The following is a 12,369-nucleotide window of genomic DNA, read 5'->3' on the forward strand; positions in this document are numbered from 1 at the left end:
TGTCAAGTACACATAGAACCTTCAAAATATTTGGGATGTAAATTGCACAAACAAAATTTACAAATTTTAAAATGTAATTAGTGTTTCTTTAACATATGGCACTGTTTTCGCCTTCATACACAATTAGATCTCAGATTGAACTGGGAACCAGTTACCTTTCAATACCTAATGATTAATATCTACCATTCTTACACTGATTTCCAGGATGAAAATCTCGGCAGAGCGAACGTTCCCTCCAAGCCCAGTTTGCTTTTTGGTCTTCTCTTCTGCTTTCTGTAGAGGCCATGTGGCACTAGCGAAGATGGTGTGCTACCCCAATGATAGTATTATTTTGCAAACCTTCCCCTGCTCGTCCTTCATTCCTTCTTCAGACAGGCCACACATCTGATTTGGTCGCTGCGGCGCCATCGGGAGCTCTTTCCACTCTAAAGCTAACTGTGACTGCGGGTGGATTAGATCTTCTGGACTTAGAATGCTTTTATTCAGCTGCAGATGTCCAATGGGTGGCTCACTGGCTTTCTGCCCACCTCCCTGCATGAGATGGGGTTTACCAGTAAAGACTTTTAAGGAAGGCTTAATGCACTGCTCATCGTTTCCTACTGACCATTCTATGGTTCACAATCCGGGGTTATCATGCATGGCTTTCTCTTGCCTTGTCAGAACCTGTAAACTCACTGACGCAAAGAAACCCTTATGCTCCTGCACTACCTTTGCTAAGCCTTCCCACTCGCACAGGATGGCTGCACTCAGAGCAACTCCATCAGTGGTATGTTGCAGGTGTCTTAAAATTGGGGACTTTGTTTCTGAACAGTGAGCTACTAAATTTCCAAACCCTTGTGGCAGACTACCATCTTCACCCCGGTCAACTCCTTACTTACAACCACCTTAAATAATCATTAAATGCCCTATTTCATGTCTGCTACCTAGCACTAACCCTACAAGAGGTGTGCCAGAAGCTCTGCACCATAGGAAATGGTGGCAAACTGATTGAATGGGTGTACAGACCTATCCTGCAACATGGAAACCACTCCAGGTCTTCTTGTCATACTACCTGGGTGATTGATGTACCAAACCTCTGCAAGATATGGACTAAAATACTGGACTTTCCCCACAAAGTATCCCACAGCTGTCACTTTAAGTAAATTCATAGTGCTTCCTTGTGAATGCATTCTGCCCGTTGCTTGCCATTGGCCTTGTGGTTTGTAACTCACAATTTGTTGCTTTCAATTTGCTGGCTTTATTTGTTTTAGGCTATGCAGCTTGAATTCCTCCCTTCCCTTGCCAAAACCTTATTTACAGTATCCTGCCGAGTGCTCCCTTTCTGTAAACAGGCCTGTAAATCTTGTTCTTATCTTATCATATTTGCTGTGCATTCAAAGAACAAAGTCAAATGTCAGGCTCTGTCTTCGGTGGGAACTTAGTGTTTACTTTCCTTTCTCTGACTTCAAAGTGAGAGGATTTATGCGACAATCTTGCTGGATACTGGGGTTAGGAAAGAGTTTTTTCTATCACATGACAACATTTAAATAGACTTCAGAATATATCAGAATTAGAAGTACAAATCAAGTACATTTTTGTTAATTCTGAACTGTGCTGGAAACAAATACCTTTACATGCTTAAAACAAATCATTGAATTAGGTGATGCAATTTCCACACATCATTGTCTCTGCACAATATAGTTTGATTTGAAAAACTGTATATCTGTGCAAATGTAATGGTCATTTCAATCAAAAATGTTTTGTCTGTAATGGCAGTGTGTTACCACACCATGCAGGCTCCACTCCACTCTGCTCTGCACCACTCCACACCACTGCAGCCTACTCTATATCACTCCACTTTACGCCACTCCATGCCACTGCACTCTTCTCCATTCGGAACCACTCCACATTATGCCACTGCTCTCTATGCTACTTCACACAATGCCTCTCTACTCTACTCTGTATTACTCTACTCTAAGCCACTGCACTTTACGCCTCTCTACACCAATGCGCTCTGCTCGTCTGCACGCCATACCACTCCAGTCTAGGCATCACAAATCTAATCCACACAACTCCACTCTCTGCCACTCTGCAACGCTGCACTGTACGCCACTGCACTCTAAGCTAATACACTCTATGCTAATGCACTTTACTCTTTAACACTCAACTCTATGCCCCTGCACTCTACATCAATACACAGTACATCATTCTAATCTACTCTGCACCTCTGCACTCTATGCCACGGCACTCTACACTACTTTACTCTATGCCATCACACTCTATGCCACTTTATGCAACTCCACTCTAACCTGCACTTCTCCACTCTAAGCCACCTCACTCTACTGTGAAATAATCTACTTTATGCCACTGCACTCTGTGCCACTGCATTCTATGCCACTGCACCCTACCCTGCACCTCTCCACTCTATGCAACTGCACTCTACTCTGAAACAATCTATTCTACGCCACTGTACTCTATACCACTCTGACCACTGCACTCTAGTTCAATGCATTCTACACCACTGCAAGCTGACACTCTGCAACACTGCTCTGGCCGCCACTATACTCTACACCACTCTGCTCTGTACTACTGCATTTTGCACCAATATACTCTATTCCACTGCATTCTATGCCACTCTACTCTGCCCAATGCCACTCTATGCAACTGCACTCTACACCAGTGTACTCTAAACAACTGCACTGCCCTTTACTCTGCACCATTGTACTCTATGCCACTGTTCTCTGTACCACTCTACACCACTGCACTGACACTCTACAACTCTGCACTCTACACCACTCTACTCTATGCCACTGCACTCTAGGCACTATACTCTACACCACTCTACAATACTTCACTCTGCACCACTCTACACCACTACACTCTATGCCACATGAGTCTACTCTGCACTCTGACACTGAACCACTCTGCATTACTGCACTCTCTGCTACTCTATTGTATGCCACTCTACTCCACTCTGCACCAATGCACTCTAAACAACTGCACGCCACTGCCCTCTACTCTGTACCACTGTACTCTACGCCACTGCTTTGTGCCACTCTACTCCACAAAACATCACTGCACTGACACTCTACTCTGCAGTGTTGCACTCTCCACCACCGTACTATACACCAATGTACTATGTACTACTGCATTCTATGCCACTGCACTCTATGCCACTCTACTCTGCATCACTACACTCTACAGTACTTTGCCCTACTCTGCACCACTCTACACTACACCACTGCACTCCCTGCAACGTGAGTCTACTCTGCAATCTATGCCACTGCACCACTCTACACTACTGCTCTCTCTGCCACTCTATTGTATGCCACTCTACTTCACTGCACTCTATGCCACTCTACTCTGTCCCACGCCACTCCACACCACTGCACTCTACGCTAACGCACTCTAAACAACTGCACTGTACCCCACTGCACTGTACTTTGCACCACTGGGCTCTACGCCATTGCTCCTATGCTACTCCACTCCACACCACTATGCCACTAGCTTTAAGCCATGCTGAACAGCAGCTACTCTGGTGCATAACATGGCTAATGGCTAAAACACACTAGCAAAGCCAATAACTCTTTCGTAGATGAGACCATTGCTTTGCCAATGTTTGTTAGTACTATGAGGTACCGAAGTACCTGAAAGAACTGTAAAAAATACAATGACATCATAATAAAGGCTGCTACACAATGTGCAAATACATTTCGGTTAAATAAAAAAAAAACGCTTCTCAAATACAGATTTGAATAATATACAGTTTATACCTAGTGCTAAAAAAATGTTATAACACCATTAAAACCACACACTCCACAGCTCACCTTGGAACACCATTACAATACTCTCTGAAAGAAATATCTTTGCCACCAGAAAACTTCAACTGGCTCCTTTTAGTAAAGTCAATGCAGGTTTTCAAGCCCCTTTGTATTTGCAGATTTACCAGTTACACACATTTGCATGTCTTTAGGGAAGGAGACCCCCTGGCAAGAAGGCCTTTTCTTATCTGTCTGCCCCTCCCTCCCTCAGAAAACAGGAGACCCCCCTGCCTTCCAGCCCAGACTGGGGAAACCCTTCTGCCCGTAATTTCGCCCTGCCCCCGTTGCCCTTTAGGTGCAAGCCTAAAATTACGGACAAATGCCGTCCGTTAAAGCTTTCATCACGGACATCGGACAGCAGGGTGAAATTATGGACAGTCCGTGAAATTTACGGACGGGTGGTCACCCTAAGGAGTCAGCTGAGATTAAAACATGACAAGTACAACACATGAACAGGCGGCTGCATTTCATTGCCTCCACAAATATCAGTCAAAAGGAGCTAAGCTCTTGATAAAAGTTAAATACAGAACAGGCGGCAGAACCTTGATCTCTAACGTTTGGTACTGTAAAACACTCAAGAAGCCAGCATCACTGCAACAGTTGCATTGCCACAAGTTAAAGCAAGTTGGCCTCCCAGACAGTAGCAGTGTAGCAAACCTGAGGTAAACGTGCAAGGTGGCTACAGTTAAAGTGGGACTCCACCACTACTTTCAAGCAGGAGAGCACCTTGACTCCGCGAGTACGGAACTTTCTCTCCGTAAATGCTTGACCGCAGTAGAAGCCAATGAAACAAGCATTTTCAATGCAACGGGTCTTGCATTTGTTCGAGTTAGAGCTATTAGCGTTGTAAAGCAAAACAAAAAAAAAAACGCAGCGCGATCGCGCTATGTAAAATACAGCGCAATCGTGCTGCGTGGAAAATAAATAGATCAAGTAGTTCGGACTCCAGGCTGAAAACATCGAGCCTCGTATGTTTTTGTTACTTTACCGGTGCTGTGTAGGTGGGCTAAACACCGGAAAAGGCATGACATATGCATGCTTTTCGCAAATGAAAGCAAGCAGATTTTAAAAGGCAAGCCCACGAACCAATGTAAGTGATTGACACGGCATGGGCGTGGTTTCAAGCCCAAAGAGAGATTACTGAATGGACGGATCACTTTGTGCTCGCCCATAAAAATGAGCTCATTGGGCATGGATGATGTGTATAGCGTGACATGGTTGAGTACAGCATATTTAATGTCTTTAGCTCTCATTGTTTCAAACCTTTAATAGCTGCCTGCACAACAATTTTGAAGTAAAGGTAAACACTGATTAGTGATAAGAGAGTACTCCTTTTGCATATCCTCAGCTTCCTGGGCAGGTTTGGGCAGTTTTCAGCAAGGTATCTTAGTCCCAGTAGTTGAGATTTCTGGCAGTAAGCTGGCACTGACTTGTACCTGCCACATGAACTGGTGGGAAACCAAGTTATCTGTGTGTTCCTTTCAATAATAGATACCTTAGAGAGCAACGTAGTAGAGAAGGATATCCAAATGAACTGTTCATAAATATTTCCATCGGTCCAGTGTCCTCTTTCTCAGGAACCCCAACATTTGAACTTGATTTCACCTCCTTTTTTTTTTTCCCTTCCTGGTTTTCCACCCTCTCCAGAGCCACCATAAAATCGGAACAAAGTGTCCTTGCATTTGATCCAATAATGTTAACACTCTCCTCGAAGAAGCCAATCCTGCCTATTTAGCATTAACCCTGGTAGCAATGTACCGCACTCTCTGGTGTAATAAATCCAGTTTAACTCTGTGTCCTCCTTCTCTACAGAACCGTGATAACTGTATTTATCTAATTAAGAACAGCCAGAGTCCAGTGTCTCAGGAGTGGCAGGCTCCTTCCAATGAACTAGGATAGTTTGCCTTATTGAGCGTTGTGCATGCATTTCAAGCCCCTCATATAAGTGTTGGATGGTTGGGCATATTTTCTATTTCTTGTCTTTTTTTAGCCATCTTCAGAAATGCACCCTGAATCAAAATGTCCACAAAAAATCCAGGCTACAGTATAAAAAAAAAAAAATATCCAAAAACAAATCTGCTGTAAATAGCAGTAGTGTCAGTAGCTTAGCATCACTCATCCGCACACAGTGTAACCGTTATAATCATTAATTGCTCTACTTTGACCTTTTTACTACTTCCGCGCCTTCTCCCATGTATTGAGTTTCAAGCATCCATGTAAGTTGGGTTGCATTGTTGGTAGACCGAGAAAGATGCTGGAAACCTTGTGTTCTGAAATTGGTCATGCATGTAATTTGCGACAGGGATTAAAATAAGACAAAGGCCCTGATGTAGAGTTTGCTGGCTACAAAGTGACTGAAATCATGATTGCTTTGTAACAAGTGCATTTGGATATAATGGACTTGGAATAAGGAGGAAGAGATATCAGTCATGTTTGTGAAGGAGTACACTTCTGTTAAATTCTAATGCCCAAAGGTCTCTGTAGCTCTAAGTTATGTATTTCAACATAAAACCCATCAGCGTAACTGCCCTTGAGTATTGGTTTAGTGTTTTTTTTTGTGGAGTGCTTTCAATAAATGAAGCAATATGTCTCCCTGTTAGGAAATGGGTGGATATTTTATAATCAACGGAATTGAAAAAGTTATCCGAATGCTGATCATGCCTAGGAGAAACTTCCCTGTTGCGATGGTGAGGCCAAAATGGAAAAATCGTGGACCAGGTTACACCCAGTATGGTAAGACTTAAATATTAAATAAAACCGATGCTAATAATAATTTTGAACATTGAAAGGAAGTTTAAAAATATGCTTAATTTCTGGATTTAATAGATTTTTTTTTTTTTTAGATAGAAACTGATATTTGCATGCTGCATTAAATAGTAGAGTTTCTTCATAAGTAATTAAGACAAATAAACATGTTGATCTTGTAATCCTGTATCCCAAACAGCTCCTGACAAATGTAGGGTGCTATTTGTATTATGCATAAGTTATATATAAAACATCAAAAGGAATTTTGTATCACCAACCATTTTGTTTCCCTTCGTCTGAGGCTGTCATGAGAAAGTCAAATGCTACTATATTGAGGGGAATAAGTAACTTTATATGTACCAAAGGTGAAGATCAGTTCTTATATGCATTGTCACATATTATAACTTTGAACTCCTTCACAATTATTTTCCGTTCTTGCTTATCTATGCAGCTTTGCAATGTTAGTTCGCATGGAATTGTGACCATGTTAAAAAAAAAAAAAAATGTATTCCTGTCCTTCAAGTCTCCCTACTTAATCCACTAATCTTTTAAAGGGAGTCATAAAACACCCATTAACATCCAGTTTACAACAACCCCACTTCCCTATTTAATTCTCCCCCAATAAAGCTTTTGCAAATTCTCCTTTTCCTTTGCATGGTGGGTTTTTGAGTTCCAGATTTTACTACTTGCTCATGTTTGCTTCCAGTTAGCGCTCAACCACCCATTTATGTAGGGTACTTTTTCTAGAGCATCCTTGAAATATCTCCCTTTGTTCCTACTAAAGCTGTAAATTACTATGTTAACTAACTAATAGAGGATATATTGTCTTGCAGTGCCTGGCAAGGAATGAAATTACTATAACTTGTTTCTAATGAATGCTAGAAGCCCTTCTGAGTATATGCGAGAGTATAATGAATGAAACGACCAGGTAAAATTGACATGCATTGGTTGTGAGAGTGAAATTACTCGAAGGTGCTGTATTTGGTGTGCCAAAGCGAAGCCAGCAAATGACTGTACAGGGGTCTGATTAGTCACCAGAACTCAGTGAAGGGGATTGGAGAGCCTCTGTATCCTTCCGCTCAAAGAAAACCCTTCAGGACCATCAAGTGAGTTGCCTTGTAATGTTGCTTAGAAACATTGAGAACACTCCAGACATCTTTGTTCATGAGCATGCTGAAGAAGAGGAGGGGCACCCTCAGTAGTCTGCTGCAGATGAAGGACGTTTTCCTTCGATGGCAGTTACGGCTCCGATCTCAAGGTCAGTTTGGAGATGGAGGACCCTACACCGGCTCAACAGTATGTGAGTATGGTACACCGTGTCCCTCTACAACATGTTGATCCTTGGAAAACAACACATTGCCCCTCTGGATCCACACACACAGGCCCTCTGCCTCTGCCAATGGTCGGCACCAATCAACCAGTTCAGATGCCCTGCCCTTCTGCTCAGTGCCGAACCGATCCTTTAGTGGACACAGATCCGTATTTATGTCCTTCCTGTCTCTCCCTTCCTGATGATGCAACATCTTATCAGGAGGTTATAGCTAGAGCTGTAGTGTTCCACAACGTTTTAAGCCATTTTAAGAGGGCTTCCTCTTTGATACCATCTCCACCACTCATAAGGCCACAGATTATCTCCCTTTGTTAAAAGGCAGGCTCCGACACAGCGGAAATATTAAAAAATCCTATTGGGGTTAGGGTGATAACGCTCAAATAAACAAATATATGCCCTCCTCATCTACATCAGGGGGCAGTAGCCACTAGACTCCCTCGTCACTGCCACTGCTTGCAAACGTGCCAGCATTCAAGCAGGTGGAGATTACCCATCTCTTGATCAGGAGAGCAAACGTATTGATGCTGCAGGGAAAAGGGTTGCAGCGCAAGTTGCCAATCATTGGCGCATCACCAAACTCACAGGACCTTCTGGTCGGTTACGATTGTGCCCACTGGGATGAAATGGAGGCTCTCCTCTAATATCTCCTGGATGAACATAAACAATACAGATACTAAATTGTGGCAGGAAGTAAGCTTATCTTCAACACATCTATGCGTTGCACATTAATCGCGGATGACACCACAGCTAGAGGTATCAATACCAACATTTTACTCGGACACCATGCATGGCTACAGATCTCTGGTTTAAAAACCTTAACATGCCCTTTGACAAAGAACATGCTATCTTTCTGGTCCCTGAGTAGATGCCACACTGGAAAAAATAAAAAAAGATACAGAGACAGTGAAGGCAACGGGGGCCCCTTCAAACACCTACTCCCCAGGGCTCCTTTTGCTGTCCTGGCTATAGTGGAGAGTCGGAGACAGCATCCTTCAACACCTCCATCTCCTACCAATGTCATCAGAGCCAACATACCTACTCAAGGGGCTACTGCTTTGGCTCCAACCGAGGTAGCAATGCCAAAGGTAGAAGTAAGGGTGCCTCCCCATGCGGAGCAACACCCACCACTAAACTATGACTTTCCTCTTTTGCACCCTGACGATATAACACCTCTCTGAGGTCGATTACTGGTTTTTTTTTTACCCACATAGCAAACAGTTACATCAGACCAGTGGAAGTTAGCCATTATCCAACATGCCTATTGTCTGGAGCTCACTACGACACTTCCCAACAGTCCAGCTAACACTCACAGGCTATCACTGGAACATCAAACACTGCTGAAACAGGAAGTCCAAGCTCTTCTCGAAGGAGCTACTGAAACCATCCCTCCAAAACACTGTGACTTGTGGGTATACTGTTTATACTTCCTAATAGCCAAAAGGGACAGATCCTTATTGAAATCCTAGAACTCTGGCCCCTAGACGAGTACATCTGTCAAAACACTTCCACATGGTCACCTTGAAGGGTTTGATCCCACTTCTCCAACAGGGGCGACTTTATGGCTACACTAGACCTAAGGGATGCCTATTTTCACGTACCTGTACATCCAGCACATCGCAAATATCTCAGGTTTGTGGTGGGAGGCAAACATTATCAGTTCAAAGATCTCTCTTTCAGAGTGACTGCTGTATCCTGGGTATTCACCAAGTGCCTAGCAGTAGTGGTAGCCCATCTATTCAGACAAAAAGTCCACTTATTTCCATACCTGCGCAATTGGCTTATCAAAGCCACCACTCCTTAACAGTATCAACAACAGACTCAGGTTAAAACAGATCTGCTTCACCGGTTGGCATTCTCCATAATTGTTACCAAGTCTCACCTGCACTCTCTACAGGTTCAGCCATATCTAGGGCTATTCTAAACACACAAATAGGATTAGACTATCCCAATACTACACAAGTTTCAAAAACTATTACCTCAATTTTAGGCAAATCAACAATTCACAGTGAGGGCAGCCATGCGTCTCTTAGGGATGATTGCCTCCTGTATTGCCATAGTGCCCCATGCACGACTACACAGGTCTGTTACAGGAATGTTTATCTCGACAGTGGTCTCAGTCACAAGATCAGTTAAAGGATACAAAAGTTTCTAGCTTTATGTCAAGAATTTTAGATTCTATTAAGTACACACAGGCGAGGATTATGCTTTTCAATCTTTACTACTCCAAAACAGCAGCCAATAAAAAAAACAGAAAACACACTATAAACCAGAGGCTTTGAACTACGCCTCTCATATGACCCACCAATAGGAGCCCCACACAGTCTACAAAATAGAGAGACACCATCTGACTTCCTCTTTCTTTGCAAAACAGTTCAAACATGGCTCTCAAAAAAGAAGGGATCCAACCAAGAAACCAATGGGGTCTTCAAATCCAGACGAACTATCAACCGACTTCTGCGATCAACAGAGAACAGGAATCCACATAGTATTACGTCTGTTTAGGATCATTTCCTAAAAAGAAAGAAAATATGAGTTCCAATACAGCCCCAAAAGGCTAAATCAAGGGAGGGCAAAATAAACCATAACAATCAATGCAATACGAGCTCTATTAAAATCTGCAAGAACACTTTCCCAACGGGTGGGTTAATCCTCGCCTCTCTGTCCTTAATAGAATCTAAAATTCTTGACTCAAAGCTAAAATATTTTGTATTCTATGTCCGGATCGGAGGCTTTGATTATGCTGGTTCAAAGCTGATCAACAACCAAAGAGAAAACATGAAAATTGGGTTATAATATAACAGTTTAAACATTGTATCATTAGACCAATCGGTCGCACAAAGAATATCTTCCAACCCAAGATGAAAGCTTTTGAAGTCATAGCTCCCTTGGTGGAATGTGCACCATAAACAGAAACATCAATGCCCGCTTCCAACATGACCCAACGGGACAATGTAGCAGCAGACACTGGCCGAAAAGGTTTCTGAATCACAATCAGAAGAGGACCCAAAGGATCACTCCTGACAAGCCATACGTTCTTTATACACCTTCAAACATTTAACAACACAGAGCTTATCACTGTGTTGAAAAGCAGGGTAACCAATGTCAGAAGACATACATTTAGTGTTTCTGGAAATGAGAAAATAAACTCTTGTAGGAGAAAACAACCTACCTGCTAAATCTAAAGCCCTCACATCCGAAACTCTGTGGCATGAAATTAGACCTAACATGGTCAGTTTCGCTGACAGTTGTTTCATAGATAGCAAGTAGTTGTCAGGCCACGAATTCAAGAAAGATAATACTACATTCACATCCCACAATTGTGAATAGCGCGGTTTGGGTCGATTGGCCAACCTAATACCTTTAAGCAATTTACATACCAATGGACGTTGACCTACAGGTTTACCATCGATCCACTTATTTCCTGCAGAAATAGCTGATCTGAAATTATTTACTGAACTGTAACATAAACCAGATTCAGCACACTCCAATAGAAAGTTTAGAATGTATTTGAGTTCGGATTCCCACGGGATACACCCCCCTCGAAGGCAACTACCCACCCATTTTCTCCATGCCAAAGAATATCTTTTGCGGGTGGATGGAACCCATGCTTGATGTGTAAAAGCAGCAGCTGCAGACGAAATGCCCTGCACTTGGCCATGTCTCCCGATACCTTCCAAGCCATGAGGGTTAGACAGCCCACTAATAGAAGAGGATGGGTGGAGCCCACTGGATCCAGGAGAAGATGGGGAAAAACCGTGAGGAGGATGGGAAGAGCTATGGGCAACTCCAGAAGGGAGGGGAAACATGGTAGAGACTTTATCACTGGAGTGATAAGAATAAATGATGCTGATTGACGCCTCGCCGACACCCTGGGAATCATGGGAAACTGAGGAAAGACCGAATTCATCTGACTCGACCAGTCTTGCAGAAAGGCGTCCGTTGCAGGGGCCAACTGATCTGGTCTCCAAAAGTAAAAACTTGGAAGTTGGTAGTTGAGACGAGATGCAAACAGATGTGTACGGCAAGGACCAAGGAGAAACAATCTTCAGGAAGACAAATTCATAGAGTTTCCAGTCGCTGGAGTCCATCAGGAACCGAGAGTTCCAATCTGCCACAAGGTTGTCCTTCCCCGGAAGGAATTCCACCACCACCATAATATTTTGTGACAAGCAAAAGTGCCAGAACTCCATGGCAATGGTGCCAACAGGCGTGACTTGGTCCCTCCCAGACGGTTGGTGTAACGAATCGCTGACACATTGTCCATCCTCAAAAGGATGCAACAGTTGCTCTTGATAGGAGAGAGGGACATGATTGCGAAGGAGACCGCTAAAAGTTCCAGGCAAATGATATAGAGCTGTAATTCCTCAGATGACCACTGACCTATTAAAAAACACCTGCATCTCGCTCCCCAGACCCACTGGTTGGCATTGGATTTTATCACCACCTCCGGAGAGGCTCCGAAGATGGCTCTGCCGCGCCGGGCTTACATGAGGG

At 43.3% G+C, this 12,369-nt stretch overlaps 1 protein-coding gene across 1 annotated transcript in view; it reads left to right on the forward strand.

Moving 5' to 3' along the window:
- Positions 1 to 12,369, forward strand: part of POLR1B (RNA polymerase I subunit B) — a 294,522-nt gene that overhangs the window by 104,480 nt on the left and 177,673 nt on the right. The window contains exon 4 of the mRNA XM_069235071.1: positions 6,401 to 6,533. Within this exon, the coding sequence (XP_069091172.1) occupies positions 6,401 to 6,533 (133 nt within the window). The remainder of the gene's footprint in view (positions 1 to 6,400; positions 6,534 to 12,369) is intronic.

Source organism: Pleurodeles waltl, chromosome 5, assembly GCF_031143425.1.
Source record: "Pleurodeles waltl isolate 20211129_DDA chromosome 5, aPleWal1.hap1.20221129, whole genome shotgun sequence".
NCBI lineage: Eukaryota > Metazoa > Chordata > Amphibia > Caudata > Salamandridae > Pleurodeles > Pleurodeles waltl.